Raw genomic sequence first — 16,230 nt, 5'->3', positions numbered from 1 at the left:
TCCCTCAGCGCCACGTGCCCTGCTCGCCCCAGCCCCTGGCTGCCGGAGGAGCAGCCGTGGGACGAGCAGCCGTGGGTCGGGTGAACGAGGCTGGGGGGGAGCCTGTGCCTGCATTCCTCGCTGGCCGGGGCTGCACTGCGGGCGCTGCTCTGCGCTGCACAGCAGAGAGGCGGGATGGTTTCACAGAGGTGCAGCCGGCGCTTCGTGTAACCCAGGCCGCTGCGGCCAGCGTGTGGATGAGCAGCCTCTGGGATAAGAGGTCATTGCAAGGAACGGCCCTGCTCCCGCCTGCCCTTGAGGGCTGGCACTGGGCGGCGTGAGGGCAGCGCGTGGCTCGGCAGGGAGGCGGGCAACCTGTCCGATGGCCCGGTCCCGGGAGGCTCTGTCCGGCGGCGTGGTGCCTCCCGTGAGCCCCATGCCGACACTATTTTCCAGGCACATTTCTCCCGGCATTATTCATAGCATAAGTCCCTTATTCATCCAGCTCCACACCCACACCTGCTCATCAGAAGGGCAGGAGACAAGCAGGGCCGTCCAAGCTTGGAAGAAACCTGCTTCAAAGCCCCCTTGATTTCAAGGCTGACAATCGCGGGATGCATCCTGCCGTCCCCTCCACCCTGCCCCAGGGCTCCCCATCCTGTCCCTCCCCAGAGGGCTCCGTTCCTGCCCTTCTCCCGCGCACAGCCTGGGGCCAAACCCAGCCGGCCAGAGAGGGGGATCGGGGAGCTCGGAGGAGAAGATCGACACCTGGGTCCATCCCGATCTTGGTGTTTACTCCTGTTTTCTTCTGGCAAGGTTGTTGTCAAGCCCTTTGCCTGCCTCTTCAAGGAGCCCACGCAGGGCCTCGCTGCCCCGGCAGGTCCAGCACACGCGCGTCAGTGCACAGGGCAAATGCTTCCCGTGGCAGTGGTCGCGAGGCAGGCCGTCTGCTCTGGGGTTCCCCTGCTTCCAGGGTGGTTTCTGAGCCACCCCTTGCTCTGCAGCACACTCCTCTTTAGTTTCCACATGCAGGACTAACAGCATTTTGTTTGCTTTTTGCAGCTACCCCGTGCCTCTGAGGGCTCTGCCCTGCTGGGGTGCAGGGGTGGAGGGAGGCAAGGGCTGGCCAAGCAGCGAGCTGCATCCCCGGACAGCCTTGAGCTGGCCTTGCCCGCATGCCCGCGGGAGCTGCCACATCCTCGTCTGAAAAGAGATTCTCAGAAAGCAGCTCCAGGTGGCAGCTCCAGGAATGATTGCTTGCTGGTGTTTCTACAAAGCCACCTACGGAAAGCAAGTTACAGAGAACCATATGTCTGGGCTTGACCCCGGCAACCTGATGTTAAATGTCATGCGCGAGCAACACCTCCGGGTGAAATCCTCGCACTTTCTTGATGGTAACCACTGCTATGAGCCCTGCTGCACCCTCCCGCCTTCCCACCAGCAAACGAGGTGCTAGCGGCACGCACAGCCGGAGCCGGCACCGCCAGCCCAGGAGAGCCCTGTGGCTCCTCCGCTCCCTGCTCCAACCTCCAGGCATGAGGGAATGAGGAAAGGAAGAGGATAACGCTGCTCTTCCAGGCAAGGTGCCTTCACCGCTTTGTCCCGCGGCAGGGCTGTGCCCGCGCAGAACCAGCCCTCCGGCCCCAGCCCGAGCCCTGCGCCGCACGGTGCAGCCTCACTGCCCGAGCCTGCCACCCTGGGGCCGTACGATCCCCCTGCCGCCCTGGGCACAGCTCCCCGATGTCCGCCGTAGTGGAGGGCAGGAAAAAGCAGAGGGCAGCCCCGCCAGGTGTTCTCCAGGCTAGGTTTCTCTGCGGTGGTGCCACCCTGCCCGGCCAACACGGTGGCCGGCGAGGGGATATTTCAGGGTCATCCGCGTCACCCCTGGGGCTCGGGGGCTGCTGGGAATCCCAGCCCCGCTCCAGCCTTGCCCGTGCCGAAGCTGTCGGCGTTGCTGAGGCTGCGGCAACCTCAGCCCCAGCCACAGAGCGGCAGCTCCAGGATGTGGGTGGCACGGGAGGGAGCAGCAGCCCGGCAGGTGGGATGACGGAGCCGCGGACCTGCTTTGCTGTGCAGCCTGCCCCGCAGACATGGGCAGCCCCCTTGCCGAGCGGGTGCCCAGGGCTAGTGGCTGGTAGGAAGGTTGTGGCGGGAGCCGGGCACGGGGCCGGGGCCGGGGCGGCTGCAGCTCCCAGCCCTCGCTGCCCCTGAGAGGAGCTGCAGAGGCTCTGGGGAAAGACCTGCTGTGCGGTTCTGACTCAGGTGATTTCCAGGTTATTAAAAACATGGCTATTCCTAGTCAAAGATTAGTCAATTACTTTGAAGGTGAAAAGGAAACTCAGCAGCGTTCTCAAGGACTGTTTTGACCCATGAACTCAAAACCTCTCCTGCTGATACTGAAAACGTGGGGCTGCTCTTTTCTGTAACGCCTTGGTTTTCATGCGGTGCTTCGGGTGGTCAGCGACGCCTGATGCAAAGCTTGTCTGTGGCTAGTGCCACGTCCCCTGCCTGTGCTGGGGGTGCTGGGGCTGGGGGCTGCCTCAGCACAGCGCGTGGCCGCGGGACAGGGCTGTGTGCCAGGCAGGGCTGCTGTGCCCGCCCGCCTTGGGCTGGGAAGACGGGTCTGCCCTCCTTTCCCTGCGAGACAGCGGCTCCCTCCCCGGGGCCCCTGGCAGCAGAGCTGGTGGCAGCAGAGCTGGTGGCAGCAGAGGTAGCACGGAGACACGAAGTCTGCAGCCTCAAGGATGCCAAGCAGCATTTCATAGGGGATGAGGGGAAAGCACGGGCAAGACAGGGATCCTGGGCAGCATCTGCATCGCGAGCTGCGGAGCGGGCAGCCTGTGTGCACGCTGCCTCGCTGTCCTGGCACCAGCTCCTCCCGTGGCACCTGGCAGCGCCTGCACCCACGCAGCGGCTCGGGTGCCAGCGTGAGCATCGCGGGGTGGCTGCGGCACTCACGACCTGAGCATTCAGCAGAACTGTCGTTTCTCCTCAGCCTGCTTCGTTTTCTCCTAAATTGCCGACCATTTCTCCCAAGCCCCTGAACCACCTCACCCGCAGGACCAGCCCCGTGGTGTCTTTTCCACAAGGCTCCCTCCTTCCTCATTTTTGGTCCCATTGCTTTTGGTTTTCGCTCCTTTACACGAAACACGAGCTGTGGCTTTGTGTGGGATGGGCTGTGCTTCATGTCAGGACTCCTAAATTCAGTGGCTGCCAGATCTGACTCATGAGCTCATAGGACATCAGCTGGTCTCCCAAAGAGGGGAGAATGAAGTCAAGCCGCGGTGAAGGCAGGGAGGGGATCTGCTGCTGGAGCCGTCCTCCCCTGCCCGTCCCTATGGCTGGCCCTCAGTGGAGGAACAGCCGCTGGCGAGGGAGAGCCTCTCCCCATCGCCGGGCACCCAGCACCGCCGCCCTGTATTCCCCGTGGCCCTGGCAGAGCGGGGCTGAAGCCTGCGCGTCCCTGGGTGCCATGAGAGCCAGGCATGCCACCATGCTGTGCCCGAGGTCCTGCCACCAGGCACCGGAGGCCAGCTCGGCAACACCGCTGGACCCAGCCTGCAGCTGGTGAATTTGCTGGTGCTCTGGCAAGGCTGTGAGTTCGTGGAAGCCCGTGGGCTTTAGCCGGAAAGATGAGTCAGGGGACCGACTCTGATCGGAGTCAGGGGAAAAAGCAGAAATCTCCCACTTTGGGCATTTAAGATGGCACTTTGAGGAGCCGCTTTGCTGTGGCAAAGGGACCCGAGGTCCTGCGCCTCTATGCCCGCCAAACCAGGGACTGCTCTGAAGCTTTCTGAGGCTGTCCAGAGCACTCTCAGTTTCTCTTGCTCTTTTTATCTGTGTCCTTTCCGCTAATTCCCCAGTGGGAAATTCCTCTTCTTGAGACAAATCACTCCCCATCACGAGGGCCCCTGGGTTTGTACAGGCCCCAGGAAAGCCCTCAAGCAAGCTCTGTTGTAATTCAGCCTGCCAGAAGGCAAAGCAGAGGCCTCGCGGTCCTCTAGGTGGTAGTTCAGTCCTAGCACCTGAGGCCAGCGTCACCAGCCAGGCAGGACATCGCCGTGGGGCCAGAGCCCCGCGGCCACACGCATCACGGCCGTACCGGGGCCGTATCGGGTCTGGCTGACGGCGACCAGAGCCCCGGGGCCAGCTTACAGCCCCCTCCGCCGCACCCGACTTCAGAGCTTGCGATGCCACCCATGCGCATAGGTGTTTGCAGGACACGTAACAGCCCAGAGGTTGTCACTCGGCCCCAGCAATGGGGAAAGGCGAATTGCAGGCTGAAGCAGGAGGGTATGGGCTGAGCCCAAAGGAAGGGAAAGCGAGAACCCCCTCCGGGGGCTCCAGGGTTCCCCAGGGCTGGCTATGACCTGGCCAGCTGTAGCCGCTGGTAGGACAGGACATCGGCCCAAGGGGACACTGCTGGGTGGGTGCTGTGCTCAGTAAAATCCCTGTGACGGGTCATCCTAGGTGCTAACGCTCGGCCCCTGTGCTGTGCTTTTAATATCTCATTTAATAATAATGAAGCACCAAAGGCAAACACACGATTTACTCCTATTTTCCCTTTCTCAGCGATGTACCGTTTTGCTCAGAAAAGTCTGCAAAGCTCTTCCTTTAAGGCTGCTTGTAGGAAATGCCCAGCCTGGGCTGAGAGATTAGCTGTGGGTGAGTGGGAGGATAGTAAAAAAAAGTGGAAGTTGCCACACAGCTACTTTCCTCCTGCTGCGCTAACGCCTCCGAGACGTCACTGAGCCAGCCTCCAGGGGAAAAACAAGCGTTCAGCGGTCCGCCAGAGCAGAGCTCGGCACCCTGCTCACCCAGCCCAGCGCCCGCAGAGGATGCTAAACCGGCATGGCCCCCTCCGCCACAGCCCTGGCACTGTGCGTGGCACTGCTCCTCGCCCGGCGGACGGACGGTGAGTCTCTCTTGCCCACACCGCGCCCGTCTTCAGCTCCCCGCTTGCTGTGTCCGAGCCCCACGGCTCCCGGCAGGCTGCTCTGCTCCCCTCCGCGCCTGAGATCTGGGGACCGGGCTGGGGACCGAGACGGGGGAAGGCAGGCAGGGCCGGCGGCGAGCGGAACTGCTGTGGTTTGGAGCTGCAGCTCAGACACCTTTGCCGGCTGGTCAGCGCGCGGGCTGGTGGTGCCCGCAGGCTCCTGCCTGCTTGGAGCAGGACTCGGCCAGGGCTCCCTGCTCGCCACTCGCCTTTCTTCGCTGTTCGGGAGCCTAAAGGCTGTGTTGGTCCTCAGGCACCAGCCTTGCTTATCTCCACCAGCGTGGACCATGGTGCTTTCTATTGCGGTGAAATGCCCCGGTCGCTAGCGTGGTGCTCTGCAGACAGTCGTCCTCCCCAGGCAGCGGCGCGGCTTAGTGTTCGCTGGCAGACAGCGGCCGCTGAGGAAACCAGCACAGAAGGGGTGACAGATGTTACCTATTGACGCTTTGCTGCCAGGTGACAGGACCGAAATTCAGGCAGGAGGTGTGAAAAAGTCTGTTTCTTCCAGAGAGCAGATAAGCAAAACAGGAAAGCAGCATCCAAACAGCTGCTAGCGAACGGCAGGGGCGGTCAGGGATGCAAATACAGCAGGTTCCTTTCTTGGGCCAGAAAAAACCCGAGATCCTCTCGGCTGGGCTGAGCTGGGCTCTACCCAGAAGAGAGAGGAAGGGAAAGAGGGGGACGAGCAAACGCTGAAACTTGGAAGTGGGACAGGCCTGGGCAAATCCTTGCGCTATTCGGGTGGGTGGGCGGTCACCGCTGAACACAGGGGGTCAAGCTCCAGGCCAGCCATCGAGGAAGCAATCGCAAGGAGCTTTGCCCAGCTCCTGTGGGCACCAGCAGGACGGGAGGGGATGCTCTGCAACCTCGCCTAACGCTCGCCTTCGCTCCCGCAGGTGAGAAGCTGGCGAGCCCCACGCGCGTGCGCTTTGCTGCGGAGATAGCGCATCACCTACTGCACTGGGAGCCAGGACACAACCACTCCAGTGAGGTCCGCTACGAAGTGGAGCACAAAGTGTGAGTACAGCGATGGGGGTGCAAGGGGGTTCAGCCCCTGCCCAGGATCTGATACTGACAGCGGTGACAAGCCAGTCCCTGGCACCTGCCCGCACTGCTCTCACCCCAGGCGCTTCTCCCTGCAGCTACGGCACGAATTTCTCCTGGGCAGCCATCCCAAACTGCATGAAGATCTCGGAACGCTCCTGCGACCTCACGTACTACACCCTGGATCCTGCCCGGCGCTACTACGCACGGGTCAGGGCCGTGGCTGGAAACCACACATCCCCATGGCAAAGGACCAATGCTTTCTCCCCGCAAGAAGGTAGGTACCCTGTGGCCGGGGGCAGGAGGCTTCGAGGATGGCAGAGCTCAGGGTGCCAAACTACTTGGGAAGAAACCTGGGACAGATGAGAGCAGGGCTGTCTCTCTTCGCACCTTCCTGGAGGGCAGCCGGGCTGCAGGATGGGATGGGACAAACCTAGGACAGGCAGCACCGGCTGCGAGGAGCAGTCACAGCTCAGTCCACTGCTGCAAAGGCTCCTAGAGCTGCAAACACGAGAAAACCCTAACGTGCTCTTCCAACTGACTTGTTTCCAGCCAGCCTGCGCCTGTCAGGCCAGAGCCTCTCTGTGATGGGCAACACCATCCACGTGCGGCTGCAGCTGCTCCTCAGGGCCGGGAACCTCACTGTGAAATACGACGACATACAGAAGCACACGAGGCGATACTGGGTGTACGTCAGGAGGGCACAGGACAATCGGACGGTGAGATGAGTTGCTGGTCCCGTGCTGTCCCCATCTGTCACACGCAGTGCTGCTCAAGTTGAAAACCACGTTTTTAAAGTACAGCCTTCTGCAAAACTTACTTAATATTGAGCTTTCTCACAGCCACCACATCGCAGAGAGATTTCTCTGCATGTTTTATTGCAGTAGGTTCCCCACCTCTTGTTGGGATTTTGGGTCTAGCTGCTGTTAGCTGTATTGCTAAGCACCCTGGGGACTTTCCCCCGGGGACAGTGGAGGAGGAGGGAGGAAAGCATGGGGCCCAGCACTCCTGCAGGAGCTGGGGGCTCTCAGGTACCAGCCCGCGCTCTGGTCATTGCAGTACGAAGTGGTGGAGAACACCCCGGAGTTCAACATCAGCAACCTCTTCTGGAACACGAAGTACTGCATCAGCGTGGAGCCCGACGTGGCCAGCCGGCAAGCCCACACCACGCGCACCGACGAGCAGTGCGTCACCATCGGTGAGAGAAACAGTAAGTAGCAGGGGAGCCAGGGAATAGGGGGCCTCGCGGGTCGTGGATCCTCCTCAGCCTCCTGGCCCTGCAGGCGCGGGGGCCCGCGCCAGGGCAGCCGCTCTGTGCCCCCGCTGCAGGGCCTTCATGCTACGGGCACCGAGGACTCGGCCTTTCCCCCCTCACCTGGGCACGTCCTGTGTCGCAGGGAGCGCAGAGCTTGTCCTGAGCATCATCAGCTCCTCCTTCGTCACCCTGTTGTTCTTGGGCCTCCTGGGGGCTCTGCTGGTGTGCACCTACGTAAAGAAACCCGTGAGGCCGCCGTCCATCCTGGTAAGGCAGCTGGGCACGCTCGCCCCCCTCACACCCTTTGCGGCCGGCGTGAGGGTGCAGGCTTGGGTAGCTGTTGGGAGAGGGAGGCAAGCAGCAGGGAGGAAGCACGGCTCACTCCCCTCTTTTCTCTCCCTCCCAGAAGTCTTTCATAAAGCAGAGCTCGCTCTGGGGGGAGCAGGAGCCCTCACCCTCGGGCAGCCTGGACGCAGACCATGTCCAGCAGCTGTTCCTGTGCCAGAAGGAGCCCCACCAGGACGGCGGCCCCGACGGCAGCACCGGCACAGCCCAGCTGCCCCTGGAGAAGGGCTGGAGGCTCCCAGCGTGGCCCGAGGACCCGGTGTGCCTGCTGGGGCCGGGGCCCACGGCGAGCGGAGACAGCAGCTGCACCAGCACCGACAGCGGCATTTGCCTGCACGCCTCCTCCTCTGAACTGAGCTGCTCCTCAGGGCCCGAGCCCCAGGGCTACAAGCGGCAGCTGCCCGCTGGCGACGACAGTGGCGTGAGCTTGGAGAGCACCTGCCCTCGCCCCACACGCTCCTCCGGCAGCAGGAATGCCAGCGCCGCAGAGGCCCCGCAGCCCCGTGGAGGGGAGCTCAGCCTCTCCCCTGCCGCCAGCCAGGACAGCCAGCAAGACGTGGAGTTCCGCGGGTACCTGCAGCAGTCCAAGGGCACGGTGGAGCCGAGGCCGGACCCAGCCAAGGGGGTGCCCTTTTCGGGCTGTGCAGGATCCCCGCAGGGCCCGGCCAGCACTGACATCGTGCTGGATGTAGAGTGCTCCGAGCTGGCTGTGGCCAAAGGGTATTTGAAGCAGTCTTCTCCCGAGCATCCCCGCAGCCATGCACAGGACCTTGCTCCATGGGGGGCCCCTCGGGAGCCCACTGCCTGGGACTTTTCCAGGCAGGTGGAGCCCCGAGCCCCCGCTCTGCTGAGCTATGAGGTTCCAGGTGTTCCCTTGGCCTCCAAAGCCAGCCCTGAGCTCCTGAAAGCTCCCTTTGACCTGAGCATCTTCAACACTGACCTCCTGGGGACGCTGCCCCTCATCTCCAGCCTCAGCACCAACGAGTGGCTCACGCTGCAAATCAACCCCCTGAGCCTGCTCAACGGGGACAGCAAGGACAGCCGCCTGTGAGCCGGCCCCGTGCTGGGGAGCGGGTGCCCACCAGCCCCGCACACTGACCCAACTACCTCTTCTAGCCACTGCCCGTGGGGAGCAGCTACTCCAATAAGCTACCACCCACCCCTGAATGCTAACGCATCAAACTGAGCGGTGCCCCGGCCGAGACTCACCTGAGAAGCGCCCGCTTAGCTACTGCTGGGGCTGCTTTGGCACTGGTACCACTGTGGCCAGCCCCCAGCGCGCCCTGCACCTTCCCTCCGGCCAGTCTCCAGGGTAAAGCTCATGAGACACAGGGACGGGCTGCACTGGAGGGGCTCGCCCCCCGCCTCTGACCGCCAAGCCCAAGGATACGCACCAGGACGTTTCAAGGGGCGATCCTGCCTTGTCTGCCCTCCCCAGCAGCCCAGCGCAGGGCACGCAGCCCCCGGGCTCAGGGCCACCCTCGGGGCCGGGGCCAGCCCTGTGCTTCCCCTCCCCGCTTCCCCCTTCCCCAGGCGAGCGCCAGGCTCCTCCAGCTAGCGTCCGTTCCGCCGATGCCGTCCAAGCCTTTCACAACACGGATACCGAAAGCGAAGAGCAGCCTGACGTCAGCCATCCTGCTGCTGGGAGCGCGGAGCTCCCACCCTGGCTGGCCTCGCCTGCAGGGAGCAAGGACTTTCCTGACCCTACAGAGACCCTTCAGCATTCAGCCCCTGTGGCAGAGACCTGGGGCGCTGGCTACCTCCGACAGGGTGTGGGATGCGTGCAGCAGCTGCCGTATGAGCCCAGCGTGGGCCAGGGCAGCCCTGCCCCCACTATGGTCCTCGTTCTGCAACTATTGCATATAGACATTATTTATTCTATTTAATTTGTAAATACAGAAAGGATGTGGTGTTATTTATTTGGTCCATTCATCTGTACATCCTCTGCTAAGGTCAAGCTGCACTTTCCATTTTCAGATACAGGCTTTCCCTTGCAACAAGGGGCAACATGCCTTTGTCTCACATGGGGAAGAGCATTTCCACATGACAACTGGAAAAAAAGGAGAACAAAGCCAGCCCACTGAGCGCTTTACACTCCTCTGAGGGTAGTTGTCCCAGGCGAGTGTTGTGTTGTGTTGTGTTGTGGGAGCATGCACCGGAGGAGCAGCAGGGAAAAGGACCTGGGCATCCTGCAGTGATTTCACAGGGTCCCGCAGAGCAGCAGCTCGGGGACCACGCACCAGGGGAGGGCAGGAGCACTCCAGGGCAGAGCGGAACAAGTCGAAACTGGGGGGTGGGGGAATAGTTTCTGTCGGAATGGAAACAAGCACGAGATGGGAATGACTTATCGTCGGCTACATTTGACTACTGCCAGGTCACTGGAGAGATTTTCCAAAAGTCACTTAGTTTCCAAGAATCTTCACAGTGGGATAGTCCCATTAAAACCGTTGGTGGAAACCCAGACTGGGGAGTACTTTTTTCAAGTAAAAACATGAATCACTGCAGCCAGGAGAAGGGTTGCTGATGCATTGCTACATTTCCTTCTGTTATGTCCGACGTTGCACTACTTGCACTTAAGACACGCTCCCCACATCATGCAGAGGGCCCGGCTGCTGGCCGGGGTGGCCACCCCGCTGCAGCAGCACCATCGATGCCAGCCACGTGCCTGCTGCCGGACGTCCTCCTGCCTTTCCATTTCCACCATCTCTTCTGCCTTGGGGTATTTTGGGGGTTGGGTTTTTTTGCTTTCTTTTTTTTAACTTCCTCTGAAAAACAGAGTCATCAAAACTAAGCGTGAATTTTTTTTTTCCTCTTCTTCTTTCAAGTGCTCCTGACGTCAAGCTCTGCGGCCGGATCCCGCGCGGTGCTGGCTGCTGCCGGTTCCTGCTCGCTGTGAAAGGCTCCAGCCGGCAGCGTCCAGGTGCAGCACCCGGGGCCGAGAGAGGCAGCATTTCCCCCCCACACACACACTCCCCAAGCTGCCAGGGCTCTCCTTTCAATGAAACTCAGATGGGTTTGCCAGAAAGCCACAGACCACGCGCTTTGGCTTCGATAGCCGAGAGCACAGACTGTCCCTCTGACCCTCCGGAAATCCCAGATCCTCACGTTTTCCTGAATTAAGTCACAGCCTAACGCACAAAGGACGTTCGGCTCTGACTGCTCCTGCAAACGGCCCTCCTCCTCCCACTGCTCCTTGCAGCAGGGACCACCGCACCTCAGCCACCCCAGCGAGGGGCTGCACCCGTGCAAACACCTTTCCTCCCCTGGCACTAGCCTATGCAAGTGTTTCCAACGCATTTCCAACAGGGCTGCAAAGCCCCCAGCATTGCACAAGCCCTGCGCAGAGCGGCACAGTGGGCACGGGGAAGGAGAAGGGAGGGGGAAGGCAGAGGGGGTCTGCCCAGGAGGGCTGCAGGTGTCCATCTGTCCCACCGCAGGCCGGCATATAGCACAAGAGGCAAGTGCCCAGGTTGCTCAGGCTTTGCACGGGCTGGTGTTTCTTCGGCAGCGGTCTCCCTCCCCAGGCAGGGTGCTGGGGGTGTGGAGGGGGGGCATGGCCATTTCACCCGCCCTAGCTGCCTGCTGAGCCACCCCACGCTCAGGGTGTCGTGCACAGGAAGGCAGCGAGAAGAAGCCAGAGCCTGAGCTCCCAGCCCTCAGGCAGGCTCCCCCGGCCACCCCACTCCAGCCCAGCCCCTTTCCCCTCCCCGGCGATCCCACTGCCTCTGCTTGCAGCCGGCCGCCAGCACACTTGCAAGCCAGGGTGCAGACTGGGGCTCTCTGCGTCGTTCTCACCGGTTTCCCTACAAACGGCCACACGGCCTCCCGCGCTTCTCTTCCTTTTGCTTCTGAGAAAACAGGTTGCAAAGAAACAGCCCAAGCCCCCATGCCTTGCCAGCGCCCACCTGCCGGGCAGGGGCCCCTCTCCGAGGGCCGCAGCGCGCTTGGCCAGGGCTGCTCTTGTGCTCCAGGCACTTCCACAGCCAGTTGCTCTGCCGAGGTGGAAGGCAGGTGGCACAAGAAAGCCCACAGGGGCTTTTTTCTGAGATGTTTGCTTGCACTACCAGTGCAGATGACAAATTTCCACATTGGTCCAGATATTTGACGGAGAAGGGAAGTCTGAAGCAGTCTCATTTCCTTAATGGCATTTTCCCCTATTGCACAAAACCAGCCATCCAGTTTTCTGTGGCTCATTGCCATCCTTTTTAGCTGGTTCCCCACAGTCCCACTGCCTGTGGGAGTTCACCAACAGCCTGGCCCGAGGTCTCCTGGGCACGCAGCTGGCTGGTCCCGAGGGCTGGGGCGTCTCCGAGCCGTGGGGAAGGTGGCTTTTCTCTCCAGGACGCGTGCTGAGGAAGCCTGGGATAAGGCAGCTCCCTCTTCCTCCATCTCAAGCAAGGGGAGGCTGCGCCAGTGCACCGGCACGGGGATGGCAGCTGGCCCCAGGCACCTTCCCACACTGCCCATGGCCACAGAGGGCCAGCAAGAGAAATGCAGCTGTGGGGAGCAGATGGAGAAGCTCTTTTAAAAACAGAAACTGCACCGTTACAATTTCAGTAGAAATTCAGCACGCTCAAGGGCTGTTTTTTGAAGAAGCAACAACAGAGGAATTCCCCCATGGCTGGTTTTGGTTGCTCTCTCTGTCGCTGCTGGAAGGTGGGTGTGAGGCAGCATGGGGAAGTGGCGCAGGGAGCACACGGGCTCCAGCCCCAGCCCGGAGCTGCCTTCACCCCCAGCCACATGCCCAGTCCCAGGCCGAGGACAGCGGGGCACAGGGAAGGAAATGCAAACCAAAGCCTGCACGGGGGGGAACCAAACCAGAGCCCAGGGAAAGCCCCTGATGCCCCACAGGCGTGGGGAGGACTTTTGCAGGAAAAACTTTGGGACTATCCCAGGGAAAGCTGTGATGACCAGGGGCTACGAGGAGGCACGGAGGCTCTGCGGCACAGGACTCTCACCCAGAGCCTGGGCTCCCCGCAGAGGCACCCACTGCTGCAGCCGCTCCGAGCGCTGGCTGCTCCCAGGCGCCGCAGGGCAGCGGCACAGTGCTGCTGTGGGCTGTGCTGGGGGGCACACGCGGCCGGGGACTCGCTCACCCGTCAGCGGGCAAGGAGGAGCAGGGTGATGTCTTACCTGCACACCAGCCCGGCTCCCGCCTCACGGCCCCCGGTCGTGGAAAGGCACGTAGCCGCTCCCCACCCCGCTCAGCGAGCCGCTGATGCTGAACGGCGGCACCAGCTCCACCGCCACCGACCCCTGTCCGCTGCAGGGAAGGCAGAGATGTCAGCGCGCTGCCTGCCCACCTCCAGCCCCTGCCAGCCTGCGGGGGGGGGCTGTCCCCAGACAGCCGGTGCTCCCCAGGGCACCTGTCCCGGGGAGGCAGTGCCTGCAAACAGCAGAGCTCAGCGCGTTTGGGACTGGCAAGGGTTTGCGACACCTCAGCACCGTGCGAAGGAGCACCCAGCCCGCCCCAGGTCCCCGCACGGCCTCACTCACCAGGTGTGGTAGAGGTTGAAGACGAAGTTGGGCTCTGGGGAGGCGGGAAGGAGAGGTGTCAGCCACGTGGTGCCATGAACGTGCCACATGCAGCGGAGCGGGGACGGGCAGGACAGTCAGCCGCACCGGGACATCACTGTGCTTCCCCCCTCCTCGGCCTCTGCATGCCCCCGGCTTGCCCCAGAGCCACCCCGCGCACGCGTTTCCCCAGCTCCCCAGGGACCAGCAAGTGTCAGGCGTGCTTCCCCACATCCCGGGCCCTGCAGCCCTTTTCTTTTGAGCCCTCCCTGCCCTGCTGCTGCCTGTCCCCCTGCTCTGCCCGTACTCACGGCGCCAGCACCGGCCGCTCTGGTACCACCGGACGAAGGTGTAGCCAAAAAGCACCAGGATCAGCAAAGCCAGCCCGACACCCAAGACAACCCCAAGCGCGTTGATGGGCTCTTGCCCTGTAAAGCAGAGGGAGAAGGGGCTCTGCATACAAATGCCTCCGGGAGGCTGGGGCTTCCGATCACCCCCTGGGGGGGAGGACAGCTGTGGGGCTGGGATACCTCCCTCCACCCTACGGTGGGGAGGGACTCGGCTCTGCAAGGTTGTTGAGCTTTGTGGCACGGCGATTTTTGCTACCCCCAAAGCCCCATGCTGGAGACTTGTGATCTTGGTCACATAGCCACCACTTCTGCTGTCCCCAGGTGAGCTGGCGGGCAGGATGGTGACCTGGGAAGGGAGCCCAGAGGGGAGTGTGGGTGACCCGCTGCCCTCAGCCTAAACAGGCAGGGAACGGCTGTAAACAGGAGCCCACGTTCCCTGTAAGCAGGATCCCCTGCTAGTCCCGCTCCTGACCCCGCCGGGAGCTCACCCAGACCCCAGGCAGCTTTCGGCCATGCCCGGGGCCCATCACATTGTGCTGGGGGCAGGGAGCTGGCCACCCTGACGAAGCCTGTATCCCCAGTCCTGGTCCCACGCATGCTCTTCTGGGGTCAAGCACCTTTCTTGGCCGCACAGGAAGCTATCGGTGATCGGCAGGATTTAGCCGTGCAATTTAGCCGTAATTTTGGCAGCAAAAGTGCAGGCAGAGCAGGGAGGTAGCAGAGTAGGGCTGGAGCCGAGGAGACACTCGCTGGCTGTCGCCTCCCGCAGCCGGGGTGTCCTGCGGCTCTGGTGCATCTTGCCGGCCATGCCCCAGCAGCACCCGGCTGAGCGGAGACGAGCAGCAAGGTGCCACAGCTGCGGCACCGGTGCCGGCTCTCCCAGCGCTCCCACAGCCGTGCAGTGCCGTGCCCCGGTCTGTCCCTGCAGCCGTCCCTGCGCAGCCGTGCAGACCCATTTCTGGACAGGCAGTTCCCTCTAGAGGATGCATTTGTCAGGGCGAGCAGCCTCCTGCTGCCGGCACCGGGCTGCGACGGGAGGACGATGGGGCCGTGCGGGACCTCTGCGGGAGCTCTGCGCCCCCTCCATCCCTCCTGTCCACACCGCAGGGTCTGGCAAAGCCCAGCGCCAGCCAACGCTCCCGGCATTGTCAGGGGGACACCGAGGTGCCCAGGCACAGCACAGCCGACTGGCAGCCATTTCTCTGCTGACAGCAGGCTGCATGCTGCACAGAGCAAATCTCACGCGACGTACAGCGCAGGGCTGCAAATCGCACCTCTCCAGCTGCTACCGGCTCCTGCTCTCCCAAACCCCTGCACAAATGCCATCCCGGACCCTTCTCCGCTGTCACGGCGGGCTCCAGCGTGAGCCCGTCTCACAGGCAGCACAGCCTCTTGGCACGCCTGCCTGCACACCAGCATCCCCACAGGGCCTCCCTGACCAGTAAGCTGCCCAGTCAGTCCCAGTGTGGCCCATTACCAAAACACAGGTGGGGTGGCGGTGGGCGCAGCTCTGGGGGCTGCTGTGGCTGCTGTGCCCAGGAGGGGACAGCAGGGTTTGGCCACTGCCCTGGCGCACCGTCAGCCCCGCAGCGCTCCCCTGCCCGTGCGGAGGGCTCGGGGCAAGCACCCGGCACAGAGACAAGGTGCTGTGCCTTACAGCATCAGGAGCGAGAAGGCAGCGGAAAAGGATGACCTAACAGCAGCTAAATTTAGACAGATGCCGGTGGAGTGAGAACATTTCCCCTGTGGTCACAGTGTTTACATAATGAGCAAGGCCCCGGGTCATCCTGCAACCCACAGCACTCGCTCTTCCTGATCGGATCGGTCAAACACTCGGGGAGCTGCAGAGCGTCGCGCCGCCAGCTCCCAGGGTGCACAGCAGACGAGCAGGACCAGCCTGCCCTTCCCTCCTGCTGGGCCCGCACGGCAGGGCTCAGGAGCCCAGGGTACGTGGGCAGCAAACGCACCCTGCTTCTGCTGGGCCGGGGTGAGCTGGGAGCCCTGGCCCCCAGGCACCGGCACGGGTGAGGTCAGGGAGTCTGCCGCAGGAGTGACTCACGCAGCAGGAGCCGGGACAGGAGCAGCACGGTGCAATAGCCTCCCTGAATCAGCCGGCTGCCGAAACCGCCCTCTCCCCACGCCTGCCGCTGGTGGGAGGATGACGGCTTCATGCCCGGCCCCGGCCCCATGCCACGCATGGGAGGCGCTTCCTGCCCTGACGCCCTCGGGACCAGACGTCCTCGCGTCCCAGCGAGACGCCTCCGAGCGGCACTGCTGAAGCCAGAGCCACAGCAGGAGCCAAGCCCCGAGCCCCAGCTCCACAGACAGCGGAGGGGCGGGGAAGGTTACCAAGCCACTACCTGTACAATAAAACCACCCCATCTCTGCTCCATAAAGGGAGAAGAATGCCACCTGCTCACCTGCCCGGGTGTCCATCTCCTGGCGTCCAGCACCGTGCCGCCGGGGCTGCTCACGGCTAGCCCAGGCCGGGAGCTGCTGCAGCAGAGCCTGGTGCGCACTGGAGCCCGGCACGTCCTGCCCGTCCCCTCCTCTCCGGCTGACACAGCCGCCTCGTGCCGGGTACCGCTCCTCGCCTGCCGGTTCGACTGGTTCCCAGGAGAGAAAGCAGAGGAGCTCCGGCAGACATCGCTCCTCATGCACGGGTAGTACATCGCCTGTGCCGCAGCCCGGGACGGCTGCTGCCAGCCCGGCCTCCCCACCCGCACAGGGTAGGCACGAAGCCTGCC

General features: G+C 62.8%; 2 protein-coding genes across 4 annotated transcripts; one reads left to right on the top strand and one right to left on the bottom strand.

The window, feature by feature from the left end:
- Positions 1-4,733: 4,733 nt before the first annotated feature.
- On the top strand, positions 4,734-10,064 carry LOC140661858 (interleukin-10 receptor subunit alpha-like). Of its 3 annotated transcripts, none has more exons than XM_072884647.1 (7): positions 4,734-4,894; positions 5,872-5,992; positions 6,118-6,296; positions 6,572-6,738; positions 7,079-7,217; positions 7,417-7,541; positions 7,681-10,064. In XM_072884647.1, the coding sequence occupies exons 1-7, from the start codon at positions 4,831-4,833 to the stop codon at positions 8,668-8,670; spliced, it is 1,785 nt and encodes a 594-aa protein (XP_072740748.1). In that variant the 5' UTR covers positions 4,734-4,830; the 3' UTR covers positions 8,671-10,064. The 3 variants fall into 3 exon arrangements, with proteins under 3 accessions (XP_072740748.1, XP_072740747.1, XP_072740746.1); XM_072884646.1 differs by having other exon boundaries at positions 7,079-7,229; positions 7,684-10,064; XM_072884645.1 differs by having other exon boundaries at positions 7,079-7,229.
- A 2,700-nt stretch (positions 10,065-12,764) lies between these two features.
- SMIM35 (small integral membrane protein 35) lies at positions 12,765-14,867 on the bottom strand. Its single transcript, XM_072884659.1, has 4 exons — positions 14,758-14,867; positions 13,445-13,561; positions 13,116-13,149; positions 12,765-12,882 (listed from the first exon to the last, which is right to left on the bottom strand). Exons 1-4 carry the CDS (start codon positions 14,807-14,809, stop codon positions 12,777-12,779), a joined length of 309 nt encoding a protein of 102 aa, XP_072740760.1. The 5' UTR covers positions 14,810-14,867; the 3' UTR covers positions 12,765-12,776.
- Between the last annotated feature and the right edge of the window lie 1,363 nt (positions 14,868-16,230).

Source organism: Ciconia boyciana, chromosome 20 (assembly GCF_034638445.1).
Source record: "Ciconia boyciana chromosome 20, ASM3463844v1, whole genome shotgun sequence".
Taxonomy (NCBI): Eukaryota; Metazoa; Chordata; class Aves; order Ciconiiformes; family Ciconiidae; genus Ciconia; species Ciconia boyciana.
The sequence above is the reverse complement of the archived record's forward strand: the minus strand, read 5'-3'. Positions and strand labels throughout refer to the sequence as shown.

Excerpts from the sequence above, each read along its gene's own strand:
- LOC140661858 (XM_072884645.1), top strand. The coding sequence starts at position 4,831 with ATGGCCCCCTCCGCCACAGCCCTGGCACTGTGCGTGGCACTGCTCCTC. Across the intron at positions 5,993-6,117 it reads TACGAAGTGGAGCACAAAGT|CTACGGCACGAATTTCTCCT; the intron begins GTGAGTACAGCG and ends TTCTCCCTGCAG. Across the intron at positions 7,230-7,416 it reads CACCATCGGTGAGAGAAACA|GGAGCGCAGAGCTTGTCCTG; the intron begins GTAAGTAGCAGG and ends CCTGTGTCGCAG.
- SMIM35 (XM_072884659.1), bottom strand. The coding sequence starts at position 14,809 with ATGGCATTTGTGCAGGGGTTTGGGAGAGCAGGAGCCGGTAGCAGCTGG. Across the intron at positions 13,562-14,757 it reads AGCCGGTAGCAGCTGGAGAG|GGCAAGAGCCCATCAACGCG; the intron begins GTGCGATTTGCA and ends TCTGCTTTACAG. Across the intron at positions 13,150-13,444 it reads GAGCGGCCGGTGCTGGCGCC|AGCCCAACTTCGTCTTCAAC; the intron begins GTGAGTACGGGC and ends CCGCCTCCCCAG.